Raw genomic sequence first — 25,416 nt, 5'->3', positions numbered from 1 at the left:
AATCTGCCCCCTGGAGCCCATAGATAATTTAGTCTCTTTTCCAAGGGGAAATGAGCAGGCAGAGTTTGTTTGGAAATCCTTTTGTAAAATATCCAGGTGTTGGCTGCTTTTCTCCAACTGTAGGCAACCCCAAGGCCCACAGGAAACAGAAGCCAGGAAATCCCTCTGTCAGTTAACCCAAAGGGGTGTGGCTTCCAGCTGATCTCCTTGTGTGTGGTTCTTTGCTCCTAAATACTGTCACCTTTAGACATGTTACACAGCAGTTGGCTTCCTTTTATCCCCATGTGGTTGTCTAGGAAGAGAATGTTTACTTGTGAATAAAATCCATGTTCCAAGACAAAACTAAGGACATGCATTTTTGTTCTCTTCACCTTTTACACAAAATGTATTAAGTGCTTTGTCATTAAAAGATAGAATCGATGGGAGGAATGTTTAATAACAGTTGTATGCAAGCTTCCTAACCTTGTGTTGACTTCTTAGAGAATCTGGTGAAAGCTATAGATTCTCTGTCTAGGAGAAATAAACATGTATGCTCTTTCATGCAAAGAATTTAATTTAATTTAATTTAATTTCAGGAAGTTTCTAATTGTATCGTATTTTATAAGTATGTTCTCTACATAAACATTCTTAAATGCCTGTTATGAATGTTTATTTTGATGTGACTTTTTTCCCCTTCAAATAATGATTATTTGTTTTTACTAAGCTCTCAGTCGTGTAGCGAAGCTTGTTATGGCAAAATGTAAATTGTATGTTATCAAAGAATATTTTAAACCCATTCATTGCCTTCCAACCTAGACAGAGTAAACAAGAAGCTGCTTCTGAGGGAAGAGGCTGGAGGCTAGTATGTGGTCAGCACTTACCGTGTGCCAGGCGCTAAGCTCAGTTCCTTATATATGTGATCTCGCAATTCTGACAATGATGCTATGACATGGTTTACTCCAATTTAACAGTTGTGGAACTGAGGCTTAGAGATATTAAGTCAGTCATTTTGAGTCTGTCACACTCTAGAGTGCATTTTCTTCAGTATTATGTGGCTTCTAAAATAATACCTATTTCTTATTCAAAAATATGGGGATTCAGACAGGAAGAGAGTATCATGGGGATGCTGGTGACCTGAGAAGCAGGGAAGAATATGTGGAGAAAAGACCATTAGTGAATCTCACCGAGGACACACCAGAGGCAGTTGTATGCCACTGGAGGTCATCTTGCACAAGACCCATGCCTGGATTAAAATGGGAAGATGACATTAGAAGACAGCCTCCTTCAATTCAGAGCACTTGCCACACTCCTTACCCTAACCAAGTGGGTGAGAAGGAGAGAAAACCGACAGGAAGAAAAGATGTGGGTTCTTATTAGCGAAGTAGCCAGATTCTCACTCTTTTGATCTGTTCCCAACCTCTTCCCTTGCACCCTTCATTATCTTCAGAACATATCCCATGACTGCTGAGGGCCCTGCTAATAAAGCTCATTATGCTTATGAACTATTTTGTGAGGGTCAAGAGCATGAGTCCAATTCACAGTAAGAAAAAGCTGAATAGTCTTATTCTGCTTTGGGATTTTGGCCAGTAACAGTGGGGCAGCCTATACTAACCTCATTGATTAAAAGATTTATTTCCTCCTCTAATAAAAAGAGGATATTTTTTCCTAGAGAGATTACTCTGGAATATTTTCCAGGTAACTTTTTTTGGAGGGGGATTGGGAGTGGAAAATTCACTGGGTCACATTGACTGTCTGGTACTTAATGGGTGGAAATCAGCCTTAGGGGCTAAACCTCTCGGTGAGCGACCAAACTGTGAATCAACCCACAATTTGGGCATATAAAATAAGCCCATTTAGAGGAATCTCTTGAATTTTCATCATGAACTAGCAAGCATCAGAGGTCAATAGGAAACCAAAATAATAACACACTATCTTTTTTCATGGCTTATATCAAAGAGCCTAGTCAAATGAATTATGAAGAGAGAAATTAAATTTTTAATACTCAATGCTTTTATTCAACCATGAATGGTATTAATTCAGGGTGGTTGTGAGAGCACATCAATGAGAGAGATTTGAAACACGAAAAAGTAGGTACATGCTGACAGTACTGTATAAAGAGTCAAATATAATTACAGAAATGTACAATGTCAGTGCTGCACAATTACATACATCAAAAACACGTGACCATTGTTTCTGTGCAGGAACCAGAATCAGCTGCTAAAATACATCTTTCTGGGTCCCACCTCCAGAGTTTCTGATTCAGAATTTCTAGGTGGGCCCAAGAATTTGTGTTTCCAGCAATTCCCAGTGACACTGATGCTGCTGGTCTAAGACCACATAGTCAGAACTGCTTGGCACTGTCCCTGCCGGTGACTGAGTCACCCAGGGTTGGCTCCGAATACTTCAAAAGAGATGAGTTGGGATAGTGGCCTCTGCCAACAGGACATCTTTCTTAGAGCTTTTACTGAAACTGCACGAAAGTGCTTCTGGGTTCTGCCAGCTGGAATTACTCTGAATACACCTAATCTGTTCTGCTATACAACTCCCAATGACTTTAACTTTTTTAAAAGTCGGGGTATACATAGAATAAAGTATATACATCTTATGTGTACACCTTGATTAATTTTTACATATGTATATACCTGTATAACTACTTTCAAATCAAGACATAGAGTATTTCCACCACCCAAAGGCTCCCTTATACTCTTTCCCAGTCAGTCCTCACTCCGCAAAGCTAACACTATTCTCTCCCAATTGCCATGTATAAGTTGTGCTGCTCTTAAGTTTTATGTAAATATGGAGAATATATAGTCTTTTTTATGTTATGTTTTACTCTAAATGATTGTGAAATTCAACCATTTTGTAAATAGCAGTTCTTTTCTTTTTGTTGCCTGTAGTATTTCAAGTTTGACATGTTGTATTGTCTTACATTTAATTCCCTGGCCCTACTTCTATTTTTAGACATTTTAGTTTCATAATAATATTAGCTAACATGACTGCTTACCATGAATCAGAATAACACTAAATACATTACATTACTTAATCTTTTCAATAGTGTGAGTTAATCCATTTTATAGATGAGATAACCCAGACTCAGTAGCTTGTCCGAAGTCCCATCTACACTAATAAAAGAGAAAGATGCAAATTGACCATACCTTCACGACTTCCACCAGCCAATCAGGAGTGAGTATGCAAATTAACCCAACAAAGATGGTGGGTTAATTTGCATACACAGGCACCGAATGGCCGGGGGTGGGGCTGGACACTTGCGTCGTTGCCATGGTGACGATGCAGGCATTCCACACAGCCCCAGCCACTCTGAGCCTCTGGGCAGCATGTGAAGGAGGAAAGGCGGCTCCGGGCCAGAGCGAAAAGGTGGCTCTGGCCAGAGCAAAGGCAGTGCCAGCAGCCAGGGGAAGGAAGGTCCACTCTTGCACAAATCTTAGTGCATTGGGCCTCTAGTAGATAATAAAAGGTAGTAAATGCAGGTACTTCTCATTCATTCATGGTCCTGAGTTCTTAGGTAGTGTATTATCAAGCTGCTCACTCTTGGTGCTTTACCAATAATCACCAATGAAATGAAAGATTGACTCCAGAGAATAGCAAACTTCATTCTATTTCAAGGACCATTTCATTTTCAGCCTCTTTTCCTTCTTCCTGCCTACTGGTTCTAAGGTAATGTCAACCAGGCTAATGAATTGGAGGCTCGCATTTGTAGATGTGCATTGAGAATTTCCCAACTCCTTCTTCAGATGAGCAAATCTGTTGGAAGCATGTGATCTTCCATACAGTTGTCTTTCTACAGGAATAAACTTTCCTATTTGCTAGCTCTCTGGTCATTCCCAAAATTTCTGCCCTTGATAAGTAGAAATAATAGAAGACTCAGTTTTGCTGTGTGGTTCCTGTTAAGGCTATGTTACCAGGAAACCCCTGGTTGGGCTCGGGCTGCCCGTCGCTGTGTCCAATAACAAAGGCAGGGTTGAATCATATTAGGCTTTTATTGAGAAGGCTAGCCAACCAAGAATACTGGGTGCTTACATGCATCAAATCCTGTCTTCCAGCAAGATTCAGGGGACAGTATTATAAAGGAGAAGGGGCTGGGGTGAGAAATGCAGCTACATGCAGGCCTGGGGGTTTGCAGACGTCAGCTATTATAATTAGTCATCAGGCGATGAGATGATGTTGATAAGATGATGGTTTGACTCCTGGTGGGTCGGCCTGACCATGTTTATTGGTTCCGCTTGCTGGATTCACAGCTGAGTCCCTTCCTCAATTGCTTTGCATAGGCCTTGAAAAGGAAACTTTAAGAAAAACTTAACCCCCTATTCATATTTAAGAAACTTAACCACCTATTCACATAAGTATATATGTTCTAAGATTTTAAAAAATATGATTACTTTTCAGATTAATTTAGGTGTTCTATCTATTAGATTATAAGTCCCACCTATCAGTTATACCTAACTTGTTGCTGAAAAATAACTGTCTGTTCTATTGAAGGAAATGTTTAAACTTCCTTTCATTTTAATATCTAATAAAATTTAGCAGAAGGAAGTTTATTCTTAAATACAAATTACCATGGGTAAATTATGCCTCATTTCCTTTTTTATTTTTTAAAATAAGGATGGAAAATTCCTGGTCATCTTTATGGTATCAACTTGAATAGATTTTAAGATAGTCAGATGCTTTATAGCAGTCTTAAGCCTGGTTTTGATTCAGTATCTGGATAAAACATCTCCACATGCACTGATGTTTATGAATTCTCTATTTTATTTTCATATTATTTATTGTATAAACAGATCTCAAAAATTTGGATTTCTGTTGCTAAGTATATAAACATGGTGGTGTTTGGATTTGTAAAAGTGGGTAGTCTGTGAAATGATTCTTTGTTTTCTAACAGGAAGTAAAGGTCAGGGGCAAAAAATGGGATGACTTTGCTTAATGTCATCTCACTAATTTTTCTTAAATCACATAAAATACATTCATCTGTTTACCTTTATGGAATTCTAATTTATAGCCTTAGATTCATGTTGGGAAAAGCTTTGGGAAAGTGGGGAAAGCTCTGAGAAAGTTTGTTGTGTGTGTGTTTTTTTTTTAAGAGCCACAAACTTTCTGGACAAACACTATGGTAGGGCAACCAAATAACTGATGAGGGAAAGGTTTTCTTTATGGAAGAAGTCCATATGGAAGTAATGATAGAATCAGAAACCCCCTTTACAACTCTAATGAAATAGTGGGTCTAGACCAACATTATTAGCAATTGATAAAACTGTTAAGTGAAAGTTTGATGAGGAACTTCATTATGGGTGATCAGATTGCCAACACCGGAACCAACCATCAATCTTACCACCACTAAAAGTAGACAAGTTGATATTATGTACCTTCTGATGTGATAAAGTAGTAAGTACTCACATCACCTATGAAGTGTTCTTGCAAATAGCATTGAACCTGAGTCTAACCAAGCCTTCAGCTCTACCTACCAGAACACAAAGAAATACAGGGGATTGAGCTGTGGTGTGAGCCTTAATACATTTGGCTCTTATGGGAAATCTTGAGGCCCAGGCTGTGTCCCAGACCAATTAAATGAACTCTTGGCATGGGCATCAGTATTTTTTCTAGCTCCCCCAGATGTTACAGTACAAACCAAGGTTGGAAACCAGGGGAATAGAGGAGCAAGTTAAAAGATAGGACGAGAAAACAATCAAGAAATGCAGAATGTGAGAAACTTTGTAGGACAAATGACTAGTGTTTTATAACACATATATTTAGTAGTAGAAAAAAGGTGGGGGTAGGTGCCACTTATAGATTAAAAGAGACTTAAGAAACATAAACCAAATGTGATGTTGGGACTTTGTTTTGATCCTAATTCCAACAAACCAACCATTCCAAGACATTTTCTAAAGAATTAGGAAAATTTTAATACAGACTGAGTATTCAGCCATAATAAAGGATTGCCCATTAATTTTGTTACTTGTGATAATGGTTTTGTGGTTATGCTAAAAAAAGGTTCTTATAGTTAGAGATTCACACTGAAGTATTTATGGATGAAATATGATGTCTGGGATTTGTCTTTAAACTACTCTCAAAAATGGTGAGGTGATACATAAAAATAGATACAAAATATTGGTAAATAGTTGATAATTATTAAAGTTGGGTGATGGGTCTATGGGGTTCATTTTACTATTCTCTCTACTTTTGTGTGTTTAAAAAAATCTCATAAGAAAAGATTAAAAAAGAGGCATGAAGGTGAACTATATGATAGCTTATCTCATGCATCGTGATACATTATCAGCATAACATCTAGGAATTTCATATGGAAATAAACCCACGATCAAATGAAGTCTAACCCTCTGTGTCACTGTAATACAATTTCCCCCCCTCAGGAAAATCTATACTAATAATAGAGGAATATGCAAATTGGTCAAGATGCCCTCACACAATGACCGAACAGCAGTCTGCATGGGGCGACCAGGCTGGCAGGGTGGGCAGTTGGGGGCAACCAGGCCGGAAGTGGGGGCAGTGAGTGACAACAAGGCCAGCAGAGGGGGACAGTGAGGGGTGACCAGGCTGGTGGGGGGGCAGGTGGGGATGACCAGGCAGGTGGCGGGGAAGTTAGGGGCAACCAGGCAGGCGAGGTGGGGAAGTTCGGGGCAACCAGGCCAGTGGGGGGGGGCAGTGAGGGACAACCAGGCTGGCGGGGGGGGGGGGAAGTTGGGGGTGACCAGGCTGGCAGGCAGAGGCGGTTAGTGGTGATCAGGCTGGCAGGGGAGCAGTTAGGCATCAATCAGGCCGGCAGGGGAGTGGTTAGGGGGTGATCAGGCTGGCAGGCAGAAGCAGTTAAGGGTGATCAGGCAGGCAGGTGAGCGGTTAGGAACCAGTGGTCCTGGATTGTGAGAGGGATATCCGACTGCCAGTTTAGGCCCGATCCAGTTGGACATCCCCCGATTGGTCCCGGATTGGAGAGGGTGCAGGCTGGGCTGAGGGGAACCACCCCCACCCCCCATGCACGAATTTCATGTACTGGGCCTCTAGTATTTATATATTTAGTGATTAATTATGTTTATATTTTGCATGCAGATGATGCTGGGCCACCTCCTTCTACTGTTATCAACCAAAATGAAACTTTTGCCAAAGTCATTTTTAAGCCTAGTGTGGTTCAACAAGCGAGGATTGCCCAGAATGGCGTTCTGGGAGATTTCATCATTAGATATGATGTCAATAGGGAACAGAACATTGGGGACATCCAGGTAAGGGGTTTGTTGCTACTATTTCATGTTAGTTGCTTAATACTTTTGGTTAGACTCAGAACTGGGGACTCTAATACTTACCTAAGGGACAGAGAATTTTCTGATTCTTAGGAAATATGTTTAACCCAAAATGTGTCTCCAAGGAGACTAGTGGTATTCCCTAGCTGGAGGCTGAGGGTATCTATTAGGTGTACTGGTTAATAATGCAGATTTTTTCAATAGATGGAGTTACACATATGCTGATATATATGCGATTTGATATGTATGCTATTTTGTTGTATTGATAGTAAGCTTCAAAACTTCATATGTCAAATTTTCTGAAGGTGTTAACATCATAGATATTTTTACACTTAAAAATGTCAAATTTCGTGCCAAAAAAAAGAGCATTTGCGGGAAGTTTTAATTCATTTCTTTATTTTGAAGAAAAGTGCTCCTGAAAGTTATCATATACTTCGGGAAGCTTATGGTGAACATGCTCCATCTAAAGATACTTGTGAGTGCTGGTTGTTTTACGATCAAAGCGTGGTTCAAATTGATTATTTGTTGTTGGTAGCGATCAGTATTAATGGTTTCACCTGGTTTTAGAAGCTCACACCTTCCTGATCCCACCAAATACAGAGCATTGTCTTCTTTCAGAAGCGATTTGGCCTTGCAGTCAATGTTGATGGTTGACCTGGATCAACCCATGATTTTGTGCATTTGGGATTCTCAAAATAAATCCACTTTTCATTGCCAGTCACAATTGGATGCAAAAAAGACTTTCTTTCATGCCATTGAAGCAACATTTTACTGATGACTTTTAGGTTTTCCATTTGTCTTTCGTTCACTTGATGTGGCACCCATATTCCTTCCTTTAAAATATTTCCCATTGCTTGTAAACAATGGAAAATTGTTTGCTGAGCAACATTTAATCTTTCTGCAAGTTGTTTTTGAGTTGGACACGCATCTTCATCCAATAATGCTTGTAATTGTTGGTCTTCAAACTTTTGCGGTTGACCTGGACATTCTTTGTCTTTCACATCGAAATCATCACTTTTAAAGCATTTAAACCAGCGTTCACAAGTATCTTGAGATGGAGCATGTTCACCATAAGCTTCCCGAAATATTCAGCAGCACTTTTCTTCAAAATAAAGTAATAAATTAAAACTTCCCGCAAATGCTCTTTTTTTTGGCACGGAATTAGACATTTTTAAGCGTAAAAATATCTATATTGTTAACACTTTCAGAAAAATTGACATGAAGTTTTGAAGCTTGCTGTCAATACAACAAAATAGCATACATATCAAATTGCATATATATCAACATATGTGTAACTCCTTCTATTGAAAAAGATCCAGATTATTAACTGGTACACCTAGTATTTCCTGCTTCAGTAATCTGGAGAGCAAGAGAAATCTACACTTTTCCCTGTGCTATGTTAGATGGCATTAGAATTTTAATTCTTCTTAAATTTTAATTAAAAGAGACTGGCCCCTGGCTCATTTCCCTTTAGGTTTTATTGCTCCAGAGATAGGGTGGGAATATTAAAATGTATGAATGTGCCACCCAGAATGTGGACAACCTCCTTGACATCTCAATTTGTACTAGTAAGATGCTTGGTAAAAACCAGATAATTAAGGAAGCAGGATTCTCAAGTGGTAAGAGGCAGAAGAGGACAATTTAAATTAAATTAGTCAACATAGTCAATAAAATGTTAAGGGATGATTTTATCCTTATACAGATTAAATTAGCAATTGGTTTTTATGGAAGGATCAAGGCCATGAGTACTTTTGCTCTGGGTGCAGAATCTGACCAGAGACACTGTTTCATGCTATCTCTGATGTTTAGAAGTTCCGTAGACAGTCCATTTTAGTTTTTCTACCTATTCTGGATACTATCATTTTTACTTTCTTTTCCCTGCACCAGGTTCTAGATGAGTATTTTGTGCACTACTTTGCCCCCAAAGACCTTCCTCCTTTACCCAAGAATGTGGTATTTGTGCTTGACAGCAGTGCCTCCATGGTAGGAACCAAACTCCGGCAGGTGAGTGAGTGCCAAATGCCCATTTTTTCCTCTCTCAGTTTTGCCTGGGACAATGATGTGGATAAAAATTAACTGATGCCAAATGTCTGCTTTATCATCCAGCTGTTGCTGCCTATAGAGGACATTCCTGATCTGATTCAGTTAAACCATTGACATTAGTTATCATTTCCACATGGTGGTTTTCAGAGAACAGAGGACATGCTATAGAAATACCTTGAAATAAAGGGGACTGGCAGAGTGGATAATGTGAATGAGACAGGACTATACTATGAGAGCTACTCAACAGCACCACTGTTGATGGAATGATTCTATTGGTAATGATGTCCTTTGAGAACAATGGAATAGATTAATTGGCAGTCCCCTTGACCTATTCTTAGAACAAAGGACTTGTATCTTAATAATTCAGTACTGATATTTTCACAATATTTAGCATGAATCTTAAAATTCTAGGGATGAGAGGGACATCAAGGAGACATGTAGTCTATACTGAAAATTTTCATTAATGTGAAAATACAACTATTTACATTTTTTTTACAGACCACTGGAAGGCTATTCCTTATCTTATTCTACTATCCTAAATATCATAAATTTTCATTTACAATGTATTTTCAATTCACGTAACACAAAACAGAAAGAGCTCCTGACTGCCAGAACAACTAATATTTCTGATGAGCTATTGTACATATTTTCTCTGTTAATACTTTTAAATGGTTTCTTTGGCCATTTGTATTTTTAAATCATGCAGTATAATATATTGATAGTCTCTTAATAGAATTTGATTTTCCTTTATCCCCAAATAGTAAAAAATATATTCCAAAATGTGATTTAAAGATTGGGTTTAACTATTTTCTTTCAGAGGGTAGTCAAATATAATTTCCAACTAATATAGTGGGAAGATAACCTCACCTGGAAGTCAGCTTCTTGTGGTTCTTCAAAATCATATTCTTGTACAGATTTCAGCCTGCTGATGCCTCAATTTTTATTGCTTTTCTTTCCTTTCACATCTCTGACCTTCCAACTGAGGTTATTTTTCTTTGCCTGAAGAACACTCATTGGTCTCTTTTAAAATGTAGGTCTACCAGTGAAGAATTTTGTCAGCATTTGTTTGTCTGGACATTATTGATTTCACTCCCATTGTTGAAGGATATTTTTACTGGTATGAATTCTAGGTTGACAGTGATTTTCTTTCAGTCCATTGAAGAGAGACTCCACTGTCTTGATGTTGAAAAGTCATTTATATTTTTAACTGTTGTTTCTTTAAAGGTGACTTTTACTGTCAACTTCTTTTAATAATTTTCTTTTTGTCTTTAGTTTTCTATTATTTTAATATGATGGTTCTAGGTGTGAGTTTCTTCTTATTTTTTTTTTTATTCCTGAAGTTCCTAGGACTTCATGAATTTGTGGATTCATAGGAAAATCCCCAGCTATTTTTCTGAGATTGCTTTGTCTTAACTTTTCCTTCTGGGATTCCAATGCTAGATTCCTCTCTCCAATATCCTCCATGTTTCCCATGCTCTCTTCTATTTATTCCAACTTTTGCCTTTCCATATTTCATTCCAAACCTGTCTTTCAGGTCACAAATTATTTCTTCAGGTATGTTTGATCCACTGTTAAACTAATTCATTGAGTAATTTCAGTCATTACATTTTTTTCAGTTCTAGAATTTCCATTTGGTTCTTTTTCAAATCTGCTGTCACTTTTTAGAATGTTCGGTTATTTTTCAAAATTTTTAATTAAAAGAAATCTCAAGCACAGTAAACATAGTTATTTTAAAATCTATACTTCATTATTCTAAACTCTGGAGCTTCTTTAAGAGTTGTTTTTATTGTTTCTCATCTCTCATTTTATGACTGGTTATCTTTGATTGCATGATGGACATTGTATTTAGAAAACTGTTTGTAGATATATTTTGAGGCCTAAGATGATGATCTATGGCTCTAAAGAAAGTTTTGGTTTGTTTCTGTTGGGTATCTGAGAAAATTATAATCTGGGATTATTTTAGCCAATTTTTAGAGTTTGAGTTTTTTTCTGGGTGGCCCAGATGGCTCAAAGCTAGATTGCACTCCTTACAAAAGCAGTTTATTTCTGTTTTGCACAAAGTATAGAAGGTTTACTAGAACACCTATCATTTATGGGCTCTGGACCTCAACTTTTGAATTTATAAACTACAAAATGCTCAGCCTTTCAGATACCTCTTTGGCCGTGACAAACTTAGTCAGAAGTGATCCTAAATGCTCAGCCCACCTCTTTACATTTTATGTTCTTCCAGATTTTTTTTTTTTTTTTTACTGTTTATTACTTCTCTGATACTCTGAAGATTTTTTTTTTAAATAGACATTTTATTTAACATTTTTAGTTATTCTCAGTGGGAAGATTGAGGTAGGTTTTCTTTATGGGCACAATTTCCCAAAATTTTATTCATACATATTGAAGCATTATTTTGTAGTGGTTGATTATTTATTGATGTTTGAGAGGCCTTGCAGTCTTTCTATATTTATGAAATACTCTAAATTTCTTTGCTTTATGTACCCCAAGTTCTAAAGTGTCATTGTTGGCTAAGTTGTTTTTGTGCCTTTATTAGCTGGATAATAGATATTGACAGAAATTTTAAGACCACTGTTGGTCACAGAATACAGTGTTAATTAGGTCTTGCATCTGACCCAGTATGATAATTCCATTTGGATTTTGAATCAAATAATAGCTACTGACTGGGTACCATCCACTAGATTTCCCCATGTATCTCATTAAATTTCTATGCACCTATTAAGCTTCAGATTTTTTTTCTTTGTGTTTCCTCTGAGAAAAACATAACTTGATGAAGATAGTGATGATTGAAGTTACTGCAACCAATCAGAACTTCTGTTACCACCAAATATTTTGCATTTTTATATTTTTACTTAGCATCATATTGTGAATACATCTAACATTGTTAAATATTTTTTAAACCTGATTTTAATGGCCACAGGGCAGTACTACTTAATAGAAACTTCTGTGGGAAGGGGAATGTACTATATCTGTGCTTTCCAATATGATAGCCACTAGTCATATATGGCTGTTATCACTTGAAATGTGACTAGTATAACTGAGGAACTGTATTTTTAATTTTATTTAACTTTAATACATTTGAAGTTAAATAGCCAGACGTGGCTGCTGGTCACCATATTGGACAGTAAAGCTGAAGAGCATTTACTCACTCCACCACCCATGAGAGACTTTTAAGTTATTTCTATTTTTTGCTGTTATAAACAGCATTGGGATGACTATCTTTACATAGAAATCCTTGACCACATGCCCAAACATTTTCTTAAGTTAGATTCTTAGAGTTGGGGCAAATAATACCAACTCATTTGTGCTTATACAAATATTACAAAAACATTTTTTAGAAAGGCTATACAAATTTATAACTTTTAAAACTGTTACCAGACTAAGAATTTCAAATGGATTAAGAAGTTAACAGTAATAAATGAACCACACTCTACAATATATAAGAATATCCTATCTAATAATAGACAAATATGCAAATTGACCATACCTCCGACACACCCACAAGCCACTCCCACAAGCCACACCCACCATCCAATCAGAGCAAGTATGCAAATTAACCCAAACCAAGATGGCTACAGCCACAGAGAGCAAGGTTTCCTAGGAAACAGAGGAAGCCAAGCTTTCTGCCAGCCGTTGCAGGCCTAAGCCTCCACTCAAGCTACAAAGTTTCAATTATAGAAGGTAAACAAATTCAAACAAATGGCAGCAGAATGGAGCTTGAGAGAGCAGGCCAGGGTTGCTGCCGGCAACAGGGGAAGCAAAGCTTTCCACACACCCTGGCCAGGCCCACCTGCTTAAGGCAACAAAGTTTCAATTATAACCCCAACAAAAATGGCTTCGGGCCTCGGAGGGAGCCCCAGGCTTGGCTCTGCTCCTGGCTACAAAGTTTCAATTGTAGAAGGAAAATAAATTCCAGATACTAGGGCCTCTACTTGCGTTGCCAGCCTGCAAACCACCACAGGCCCCTCGCTCAGGCTGCCCCACGCCACAAGGGAACCCCACCCTGATCAGGGACACCCTTCAGGGCAAACCAGCTGGCCCCCACCCCTGTACCAGGCCTCTATCCTATCTAATAAAATAGCACTATGCAGATTGATCATCACTGCAACACACAATATAGCTGCCCCCATGTGGTCAAAGATCCTGCCCCCATGTGGACACAAGATGGCCACCACAAGATGGCCAGCAGGAGAGGGCAGTTGGGAGGCACCCGGCCTGCAAGGGAGGGCAGTTGAGAGGGACCAGGCCTTCAAGGGAGGGCAGTTGGAGGTGATCAACCCTGCAGGAGAGGGAAGTTAGGGGTAACCAGGCAGGCAGAGGAGGGAAGTTGGGGGCAAACAGGCTGGCAGCAGAGTGGATAGGGGGTGATCAGGCTGGCAGGCAGAAGTGGTTAGGGGCAATCAGGAAGGCAGGCAGGCAAGCAGTTGGGAGCCAGCAGTCCTGGATTGTGAGAGGGATGTCCGACTGCCCGTTTAGGCCCGATCCCATCGGGCCTAAACGGGCAGTCGGACATCCCTTGAGGGGTCCCAGATTGGAGAGGGTACAGGCTGGGCTGAGGGACAACTCCCCTCCGTGCACGAATTTCGTGCACCGGGCCTCTAGTATAAGTATATATTTAACTAGTTTTAAAGTAGGGAAAGCCTCTTTTTAAGCCTAAAAGCAATGAAAGCAACTAAAAAGGAAAAAAAAACTTAACAACTTTAACTATATAAAAATTATAAACTTTTGTTTTAAGTTAAAACAAAAATTAACAAAAGATGGAAAAATTATGGAGCAAAAACTTTAATATATAAAGAGCAATATATTAAAGGAGTTTATCTTTAATATATAAAGAGTTATTCCAGATCAATAAAAATAACCTTGTATAAGAAAATGGTCAAAGAAGATGAAGCAATTTACCAGTAAGAAATAAGAAGATTAGTAAGATTATGAAAAAGAGTCAATTATATTAGTAACTAAAGAAATGCAAATTAAACAATATTATTTTTATATCATCAAACTTTAAATAATATAAATTATAATGACAATGTCTATAGTTTATATTTTAGAGCTCAACAAAATATTTACATTACTTCCCAATAAACATGAAGAAAACACCAAAATGGTAAAAATGCATGGTCAGTTCTACTGCAACTTCGTACAAAGACCATTAGTTACCCAAAGCCACAGCAGCTCAAAGGACTCACATCTTTAGGTGCCTGTGTTACTTTAGGGTTCAACCTCCAACCCAGTCCATACCAGTGCCCAAGGTCTTCTTCCACTTCTGATGGGAGAACTACCAATATTTATTTTTACTAAATAAACTCCAGAGAGATAAATCCTGTCAAAGTCGTACAGAGAAAACCAATGAGCTAACCTGAGGTCTCCTAGACTTACCATTAATGATATAATACTTTGAGTAAGTCTTAACATGGCATGGAACATTTTGAACATGCTAGACATTATGCTAAGGGTATTACATGAGTTATTGAATAAAAGGATATTTAATTTCCATAACAACTTGGTTGTCATCCCTGTTTTACTGATGTAAAAACGGAGGGTTTGCAAAGGTAGATAACTCACTAGTACATGGCAGGGGGAGACTTCAAAGCCAGGTTTGACACTGAAGTTTATAAATCACACCACGAGGCTATGGAGTCTCAGTGCAAGTAGTGGTGCGAGGAAGCAGCACTCTGTATGCAATGATAGAAGTACAAATGGGTACAGGGTCAGTGCAGTTTGACATTTCAAAACCCAACTGAGAAGGCTGCCTTTCAGGAGGGATTTCCTTGCATTGTGCAAGAGCATTATAATGCTAGATGTCACTCCTTTGTTATTCTCCCCTCTTCCTTCATTCCTGGATTTTAAAATTCTATTCCTTGCTAGGCACTGAAAGTCTGGCATGCACTCTGCTGGCTTCTAAGCTACAGCATGGCCTCTTTCCAGGAGAACTACCCAAGAACAGCCAAGCACATGTCAGAAGCCTCTACGCAATTTCTAATGCTCATCGCTGCCTTGAGTGGTTTTGAAAACTGCTGACTATTTTAACAGCTCTCAGCTTCTCTAAGGCCACAGCACTGAGTGAAAAGCTTAGTTGGCTCTCTGCAGACTTTTGTATGCAATATCATGTCCACTGGTGAAGAGGAAAATTACCCCCAAGCACAGGGCTTTCGTAATGTGTCAATGGATTTGGCAACATCAGAAATTAGTCATCAGTCCCCTCAAATGCTATGAAGGATCATTCACTGTTATACTGGAAGTTCTTGGCTCCACTCATCTCTGATGGGCGTGAAATACTTTACTGTACTCATCATAATGTAGGTCATAGTTGGTATTTAATAATTATGTGAACAATAGATTTATATATTTTGTAAAGATCATATAACCTTAAAATGTATACGCAGTAAAGAGTATACCAGTACCTGGGAGCACCCAAAGCTGTGTGCATCTGGAGTTTTCCGGTTCTGGTTCTAATCTCAGTGGGAATGTGAGCCTGGAAGCCAGACTTAACCAGCTGGGGGACAGATACACCCCTGACAGGCACACCCTCTCCCTCCCCCAACACACACACACACACACACACACACACACACACACACACACACACACACAGTTTGCTGGCGCATGGCTTGGCTCTGTTTTCTCTCCCATGTGCTTTTGCTGATGAATGTGCTGAGAGATGGCTTTGGTACTAGTAGGGTCAGACAATATTTCTGCCTCCCAACTTGAATTTGTAAAACTTCTCAGCGAGAAGGGAACTGAGAAGAGCAACAACAACAACAAAAAATGTGATCAGGGCAGAACTTTTATTGTTAGTTGGATTTTTAACCCTTTGCACTCGCTTGCTTTTTTCTCGAGCTGCTACCGATGCTAACCGTGTCGAGTCACACTCGACATCCGAGTGCAAAAGGTTAAAGCAACTAACCAGCAAACACACATGTCCTCGGGAACATTAAAGAAAATACATGTCTATTAGGTAAGTTTTTCCTTGGTAAAGGTTTACATGTTCTTCTCTTTCTTTTTCCTAATCTGTGTAAGTAGATCTACTACTTTCACCTGCATATTAAGGATCTTGGCTAAGGGTCCCTCTTTGGCCAGCAGAGACTAATGCATCCTTTACCAGATGCCTTCATGTTGTAACTTTCATAGACTCATTTTCATTATCTGTGCCACTCTCTGCCAATTCTAGATTCCCATGTAGCTTTTGGAAGGTTGTTTTCCTTCCTCCATTTAATTTAGTCGACAGTTTTAGAGGGTAAAGAACAAGCATAAAGTTTCTTTCTTTTTTTTAAAAAAAAATATATTTTATTGACTTTTTACAGAGAGGAAAGGAGAGGGACAGAGAGCTAGAAACATCAATGAGGAAGAAATATCAACCAGCTGCCTCCTGCACACCCCCTACCGGGGATGTGCCCGCAACCAATGTACATGCCCTTGACCGGAATCGAACCCGGGACCTTTCAGTCCACAGACCGACGCTCTATCCACTGAGCCAAACCAGTTTTGGCAGCATAAAGTTTCTTATCCGTAACTGCCCAATTGAAGTCAGGGGAAATGAGAACTGGATGGAGAAGTGCCACCTGAATGCTGCTTGTGCTTCATGCACTGGCTTATCTCATGCTTCAGGGCGCCAGTTTCTCCTTCACTGTCCAAAATTGGGCTTCCAACAGCTATTTGGACATGTTATATGTGGCCTGACAGACAAATAGTCTATAAACTCTATGGATTTGAGCACCATCTTGTTTTTTTATCATCCTGGTACATATCCCCAGATCCTATACAGTAGGTGATGATGTTAGCTGAAAAACATACCAGCACATAAACATCAAATGTCACATGCATTTTTAAGGCACAGGAGATACCATTGAGGGACTAGTACATATCAAGCATTCTAAAAGTTTGGCATACATTTTTCATGTAATCTTTCAGCAATCCAAAGAAATGTTATTCCCGTTTTATAAATGAGAAGGTGATGGGCAGGAAGGTGCCGCAACTATGCTGAAATACACAAAGTTATAAGCAGAAAAATTCATAGTCATGCCCACTCTAAAGCTCTTCACCATACATTCCTCACTGTAGACCCTAACGTAACTTCAGACCACCTGTTAAGCTGTCAGGCTCCACCTGTTCTTATGCCAAGTGACATGATGTGGAATGCTGCCCATCTCAGTGAGTGCACACAGAAGTATTGTGCACACACATGCCCTGAGAGGCCTCAGCCAGCAGCTCGGTGTTGTGAAAAATGAATGGACCTGTTCTGTGTTGATGCATACAATTAACTATTAGTATTTATTGTTTAATGTTAAGCATCATGGGCATGTACGGGGTTGCAGACTTCTTTCCCCTTTATGATTTGGATTGGAGAGCTGAATGCAAGCATGGTGATGGCACAGGTGTAGAGTGAAGATGAGGTGAGTGACTATGAGGTCTAATGATGTCTAATGGTATATTCATCCTAGCTGTCCTCTTCCGGAGCATGTGGATCTGCCACATTTTGAAAGGGAGGATGCTGGAATAGGAATAAGGATATGGAGAAAGTTTTAAGTGATAGGGAACAAAGAGGGGCAATCTGAGGTCCACCTGGAAGAATACCAGACAATGCCAGCAGAACCCAGAAGGGCCTCAGGGAGTTGTGATTTGGTCAGGAGGCAAAAGCTCCCTGAAGAGATGAAGGAGCTCAGCAGAGAAGGGATGCAAGCATAACAAAGGAGATCGTGTTTAAGACATTTGGAGGGCCTCTGGAGGTAGGCACTACATGGCTATCGTACATATAAAAATGGACAATATATGGTTTGGGCACTCCTGCATCACCTTTCCAGGTCACAGGCTTTGTATGCATCTGACAGCATGGCTCCAGTTGGCAACAGAAATGTCTAGCTTCCCCCGTTCCAGATTTCTAGAACAGGGTCAGCAAACTTTTTCTGAAAGGGCAGAGAATAAAATATCTTAAGCTTTGCAGGCTAAATGGTCTCTGTCATCACTACTCAACTCTGCTATTGTAGCACAAAGGTAGCCATAAGCAATTAGCAAAGAAATGGGTGTGTTAAGTTCCATTAAACTGTGTTTGTTAATAAGAGGCAGTAGTCTGCATTTGACCACCAGGCCATAGTTTGCTGGTCTAGAGTGATAACTGGTTGTTATATGCCTAGAGATCATTTCAGTTGATAGTATTTATTCTCATCTACTGAGCTGCTTTTGTCCAAACATTGCTACTCCTAGATGTGTTTTAGAAATACATTGCAAAATACAGATCTGGGACTTGGGGCGGTGAACAGCAGGCAATAGGGAAAACTGTTGTTTTTTGACTCTGACTCAGAATATGAGGAAATAAATAATGGACAGAGGACACACTATTTTTCCCTGAGGCCACCAGTGAAAACTTGGATTTTTTGTTTAAAGAATTTGCTTTTAATGATTATAATATAGACTAGAGGCCCGGTGCACTATTTTCATGTACTTGCGGGGGTTTCCTCAGCCTGGCCTGCACCCTCTTGCAGTCCGGGAGCCCTGGGGGGAATGTCCAACTGACAGCTGAGGCCCACTAAGCCATCAGTTGGACATCCTTAGCATTGCCACGGAGGTGGGAGAGGCTCCCATGACTGCTGCTGTGCTCGCCAGCCGTGAGCTCAGCTTCTGGCTGAGCAGCATTCCCCCTGTGGGAGCACACTGACCACCAGGGAGCAGCTCCTGCATTGAGTGTCTGCCCCCTGGCGGTCAGTGCGCATCATAGTGACCAGTCATTCTACCATTCGGTCATTTGCATAGTAGCCTTTTATTATATAGGATACGCTGTAGATGAGGCCCCCTAGAACCATAAGAAATGCTAAAAATTCACTGTTAACTCATTCTCGAATTGCCCCCACTTAAAATCAAATTGCCCCCCTGTGGGGCATGTGCTGCACCTTGGGAACCACTGGGCTTGACACTTTTCCTCTCTGAGCTTCATTTCTGAATACATATGCATATACCATGGGAATTGTAATCTCTTCTCCGCCTACCTCACTGGCTTGTCATGAGGAGGTTCTGAGTTAATAAACCTAAACATGTTTCATCAAGTAAGTGATGTCTAAACAGTTATTTTTAAGCCCATGGGTACCCTCGCAGGTAGCAGGTGCTGATTAGGGGAGGAGGGCATGATTGTTTCCTGGGACTGTAGCTATGGAAGCTTTGCAGAGGGTTCCGCAGGCCTCAGAGGGGCAGGCTCTGGCCAGCAGCCTTGTAGCAGTGGTTGTCCCTAGAGGAGCTGGCAAGGGGGGCTGTAGGGGAATGGTGGGGGGGGGGTCAGTAAGGCCAAGGGGGAGTAACTGTCAAACCTCCCTGCTTGGCACCATTCTTTAAATTGTATGTGGCCGTTTCGCAGCTGTACATGCTCAGGGCGGGGCTCCAATATTCTGGAGTGGGGAGGGGGCCGGGCCTGGGCAGGGCCAGGGGGGCTAGGAGGGCGGGTTTAGCTGCGGCCCCCGGCGAGGTTCATTGTGCTTCTGCTGCAGAGACGGCACTGCTGCTGTCAGGGGGGATGGGTCTGACCCTGGGGGGCTTCTCGTGTAATCTTTGAGGGTCTGGAGTTGTAGGGAGGAGAGGCAGGTCGGACCCCAGTGGAGGGGGCCCGGCAGTGGCAGGCCGCAGGCACCGGGTGCCTTGGGGGCGCTGACAGGTCATCGCTGGTGTGCTATTGTTGTGGGCACCCCTGGCAGGGGTGGCGGGGGATGAGATTGGGAGTCAGAGGCGCGGGCTGTGACTACCCCCGAGGCTGGATCTTCTCCCCATCCGGTCAGCCTCCCCGTACCCCCAGAGGTTCGGGGGCTGGGGTAGGGTGTCCGTGCAGGGGGATTGGAAGAGCTCCCCTTGGCCGCTTCCTCTTCCTTCTTTGCAGTCCAGGCTTCTGTCAGGCGCTCTCTTCCAGGAACTTGGCTCCAGCCACCCTGCCCCTCTGTGGCTCCCTGCTGCCCCTGCCCCACTCGGCTCTCCCTGGCCACCTGCCTCAGGAGGCTGCCTGGGCACCCTGCTGTGGGCAGTGTGGTCCTGGGGCAGGGGATGAGGGTGTGGGGAGCAGCTCCAGTAAAGTTTAATAAACCCCGGGTCCACGTTGGGATTTGACTGTGGGGCTGTGGGGCTGTGGGGCCGCGGGAGAGTCTGCCTGGACAGGACAAAATTGCACAAGACCCGGAGTCCTGCCCTGTAGCCCCACAGCCCCGCTCACCCTGCTGAACGGTCGTGACGGCATCCCAGATAATTTGCATATTCCTCTAGTATTAGTATAGATAGTTTAAAATAAATTGGAGGTACCCATTCAAAATTTTTTGTTGAGGCAGTTAAGGTTTACCCAAATGAGGTTATGTTTAAACAATGTTGAAGATCTCTGAATGAAGGCTCTATGTGGCTCTCACAGAAAGAAGAAATGAACAATGTAGAGCTTTGAATACTCCTGCTTTATCTGTTCAGGTTGCAGACCTTGTTTTCAGCTTCTGAAACCATCGAGGAGCCTAGCTTCCCCTTTCAAATGGCTTCCTAATTTTGCACTCAAGTCTGGAATGGAGATGGGCAGAATTTCTCTGTACAGGGCTTGATAGGGCCCCAAAGGAAACTTTGGCTACAAGTAACAAGGAGATAAACTGTATAAATCAAAGAGAATTGAATGAGATAACAAATGTGGAAGTGCTTATCAGAATGTCTGAAAGTGGAGTCATTCCTGGGACGCCATCCCTTGGCTGGCTGGTTGAAACTGGCTGATTGAAATTCCTAAGAGCTGCCATGCCGATACGGCAGCTACCCCTTCTCTTCCTCAGGACACCTGACTTGCCACCCTCAGGATCCCATCTTGGCTGTAACTCCAGCCTTCAGATTCTCAAAGAATGCAATAAATATTGATTATATTTATGGGGTAGGTACTAGGCATAGGAGATACAAAGATAAACAAAAGACACAACCTTTTCTCTCAGGAGGGCTGTAGGAAAAGGAAAATCTTGTGAAAATCATAGGCAAAGTGCTACTATTACAGAGATATAGTCAAGGCACATTGGGAGTGCTGACCCATTGTTTTTATGGGTAGAATAGGGAATATTGAATGCTTCTCAGAGGAGGGGATAGTTGAGTGAGTCTATGGTATTTTAAAAGTTAGTCAAGTGGGTGGGATAAGAAGGGGGGAGAATGGCTAGCATGTGCAGAAACATGGAGGCAGGAGACAGTGACGTCAAGAAAAGCACCATATTTAAGTCACTTTAATTAAGGACCTTAGGATTTTGCTGAAAAAAAAAACAAACAAACATGGAACACTCATAGGCTAATCAAATCCAACCTGCCACATAGATGGTGGGAAGAATTTTAGGGAGGGAAAAGAGCTTGAGGTAGTCAACAAGAGATTTATGATGGAGGTTGACATAGAAACTGGTTTTTGAAGATGGGATACAATTTTCTGGGCAGGAAAGGAGGGAATGAATTCTTGGTTGGGGAAAAATATGAAGAAAGGCATAAAACAAGAGTGAATATGTTATAGCTGAAAAGTTCTGGCAATATTTTGAAAACCATCCTGATATGAACATTGAGAGAGGCAAGCAAATTACAGCAAGTCCTTTAAGTGCACGGCAGAGCTGGTAAGTAAGCAAAGAGCACCACACATTCTACGAATGAAAAGGGAACAGAGAAGTAAAGTGGTGAGCACCTGAGATAAGTGATTGCTCCCCCAGGAGAGGTGCCAGTCTCCATGTCCTAAGGCCTGAGGTTTTAACACCCACGTGGAATGAGGACGAGAGCTTGTCTCTCAGAGGTGGGGAGTTGAGTGAGACCCTTGCACAAAGCTGGTTCCTTTAAAGAACTGCACCCTCAGTGACTTAATGGATGAAGAAAAGTCCTGCCATCTCCACTCTGGACCCTCAAGCTCTCCAGAATCTTCACTTTTCCTGCCTGATGGAGCTGACTTCACTTCCTCTAAATATTTTCCTACATATGCAGTCTACAGGTGCTGATAATTGTTCCACTGTTTCCTATTTAGCCTGACTTTTTCACAACCTCTTCATATCTTTCTATTATGTTCTTGATGTTTGTCAAGGCACATCCTTGGGGGGAGGGGAATTATAGCGAGTGGCATAGGGAGCACTTACAGCAGGGAAGCAGGAATCATGAGAACTCATACGTAAGGGAAAATTGAACAGGTCATAGGACAAGCCAGGGAGTCAGCCACAAAAAAAATAATAAAATAAAAAATAAATAAGAAATCTGTAGAATGAAACAGGCAGGGCTCCAGAATCCAAATACGCAGTTAGTTGGGCAATATGAATTTCAGAATCCAGACCAGGACCTAGGGACCAACAACTCAATCATGTTAGTCAGTAGATGAGTCAGAACATGGCTAAAGGACACTGATTGCAAAGGAGATCTGTAAACTCAGGTGAACTTCTCTTGGTCAGCATCCTCTTATTTACTTCCTGTTAGAGCTGATGACTGCCTGGAGCCTAGAGATAGAGGTGGTAAGGCTCTAGTCTTGGCTCTATTCTAGAATGAGACGTATAAGATCGAGAGTGAGGGCAAATCCTGGTTAAGAACTAATGTTCCATGTGAAGAGAAGTGAAAAGAAAACTGTTTAGAGTCTTGTGTTATTTACACATCAAGCATGAAAAATAGATGTGCTTAATATGTCATAAGAAGCAAAGACATGTTATTGGCAAACAGCTTTTTAGAAAAATGTACAATGACATTATTAAGTAAATGTTTGATAAACTTGTCAAAGCAAAGTCAAAACATTAGGTAATGAATCTTCATATTAGCCAGAATGATAACATGCGAGAGAATTTGCTTCTCAAGTTAGAATAATGTTATTTAAACACAAAGACTAATGAAATTTAGTTATGTTTACATTGCAAAAGATGTTCTAACATTTTATTATTCAGACTTTTTTTAAGGTAAGTCTAAATTTAGCCAGAATGTAGTCTTTAACAAGCATTCTCTTTTAAAACCCATCCTGGAGTAATATCGGTAATTAGATCTGAACCTTTACTAAAACGGTGCTTTTCTTTTGATTTGCAGAAACAACCATCTTATATTTTCACAAAGATTGTGTAAGCATATGTGAACAGGTAATTAGGACCAGAATTGCAATATAGTCTAGCACAGTACTGCATTTCAAGAACATTTGAAATTAGAACTCAAACAGTAAATGAAATTATAATAGCTTTAAAATAATATATTTTTTAATACAGGAGCCCTATGCTTTGCTTAATTTAGAAAATATGCTCTTTATAATTTGTGAACATTAAAATATAGAGACTAAAGAAATGGATTTTTTTTTCTATATTTAGTTCCGGGTGAAATTTTAAGTTAATATTTAGCATTTACTAAACTGTTTTAAAATATTGGAAGATATGATGACTTCTATCCCAATTTTTCCATGTATATAAAGAAGCTTACTCATTTCTGCTCTTTCTTAAAAAACAACAGTTTGAGCAGTAGAAAAATAGTTTTTCTTTTTTAAAAAAATATATTTTTATTGATTTCATAGAGGAAAAGAGAGAGATAGAGAGATAGAAATATCAATGATGAGAGAGAATAATTGATCTGCTGCCTCTTGCACACCCCCTACTGGGGACCAGCCCATAACCTAGGCATGTGCCATTGAGTCTGCAGGCCAATGCCCTATCCACTGAGCCAAACCAGCTAGGGCAAGAGTTTCTTTTTCTTTCAACAAGATTCCTCAAACTTGAGTGAGACACCTCTTTTGGATAGTTTGTTTCTTATAGTTTACATTTTTTATTTTTAACATAAATTCTATAGTGTGGTTCATTTCAGGAGATGTTTATGGCAGAGTGGCAACAAGAGGCAACTGGGCGTTGTGTAATCATTCATTCCTTTTATGAATATACACAAGATCACAGAGCACACTTACTCTCTAGTCAATGGAGTAACATTATTTTGTAAGCTTTTGGTTTCTTTTCTGAAGCCAATCTACTGCTAGATTTTTTTTTTTTAGTATAATAATTATATAGATATAGATATAGTGGAGAAATGGCCCTTTTCACTCAATTTATCACCTAGTTCTTCAAGTTGGAATGTTTGTTTTTATTTTATTTTTAAACTAGAGACCCAGTGCACGGATCTGTGCACTGGTGGGGTCCCTCAGCCTGGCTTGCGCCCTCTCACAATCCAGGACCCCTTGGGGGATGTAGTTGTGCATGAAGCAGCAGGCGGCCAGGGAGGAGCCTGAGTCCAGGCTGGGCACCACGCCACTCCCTCTCACCCCGGCCCTGCTGCGCCTGCCTCCACTGCTGCTCAGTAGCGCTGCTGCGGAGGCGGGAGAGGCTTGCACCACCGCAGCTGCACTTGCCAGCCGTGAGCCCAGCATCTGGCGCCCATTGGTCAGCTGAACAGCGCTCCCGCTGAGGGAGTGCACTGACCACCAGGGGGCAGTTCCTGCATTGAGCGTCTGCCCCCTGGTGGTCAGTGCACGTCATAGTGACCCGTCAACTGGTGGTTCAGTCTTTTGGTCATTCAGTCACTTAGGCTTTTATATACACTGAGTGGCCAGATTATTATGATCTCTGAACACATAATCTGGCCACTCAGTGTGTGTGTGTGTGTGTGTGTGTGTGTGTGTGTGTGTGTGTGTTGGAGGCCTGGTGCATGAATTCGTGCATGGGTGGGGTCCGGCCAGCCTGGCCAGGGGGAGGGGACATAGTGGTTGGCCGGCCTGCCTGCTGGTCGAATTCCTGGCCGAGGGGATAATTTGCATATTAGCCTTTTATTATATAGAACATACACTGAGTGGCTAGATTATTATGCATTCAGAGATCATAATAATCTGGCCACTCAGTGTATATAGATACTAGAGGCCTGGTGCACAAAATTCATGCCTGGGTGGGGTCCCTAGGCCTGGCCAGCAATCAGGGACAATCAGGGCCAGGCTGATGAGGACCGGGCCGGAGAGGAGGTGACGGTCGCCGGGCCAGGCACAGAAGGAATGGACACTGGACACCAACACTGCCATTGTCAGTGCCCTGCCATCGCGCAGTTCCCCGCCTCCCACCCTCCTCCTTCCCTTGCTGCTGTGCCACCACTGTGGTGGGCGGGCACAGGCTGATTGGGGCCTGTTGGCCTGGGGGAGGTATGGGGCATGGGAGGTTGGCCACTGGCCCCTAGGAGGGAGCCGGCCCTCAGCCCC

The 25,416-nt window shown here is 41.2% G+C and overlaps 1 protein-coding gene across 1 annotated transcript in view; it reads left to right on the top strand.

The window, feature by feature from the left end:
* Positions 1–25,416, top strand: part of ITIH5 (inter-alpha-trypsin inhibitor heavy chain 5) — an 87,629-nt gene that overhangs the window by 37,293 nt on the left and 24,920 nt on the right. Inside the window, exons 6-7 of the mRNA XM_028130937.2 lie at positions 7,054–7,223; positions 9,129–9,245. Of these exons, the coding sequence (XP_027986738.2) occupies positions 7,054–7,223; positions 9,129–9,245 (287 nt within the window). The remainder of the gene's footprint in view (positions 1–7,053; positions 7,224–9,128; positions 9,246–25,416) is intronic.

Source organism: Eptesicus fuscus, chromosome 2, assembly GCF_027574615.1.
Source record: "Eptesicus fuscus isolate TK198812 chromosome 2, DD_ASM_mEF_20220401, whole genome shotgun sequence".
NCBI lineage: Eukaryota > Metazoa > Chordata > Mammalia > Chiroptera > Vespertilionidae > Eptesicus > Eptesicus fuscus.
Note: the sequence above shows the minus strand (reverse complement) of the source record. Positions and strands in the feature narration are given on the sequence as shown.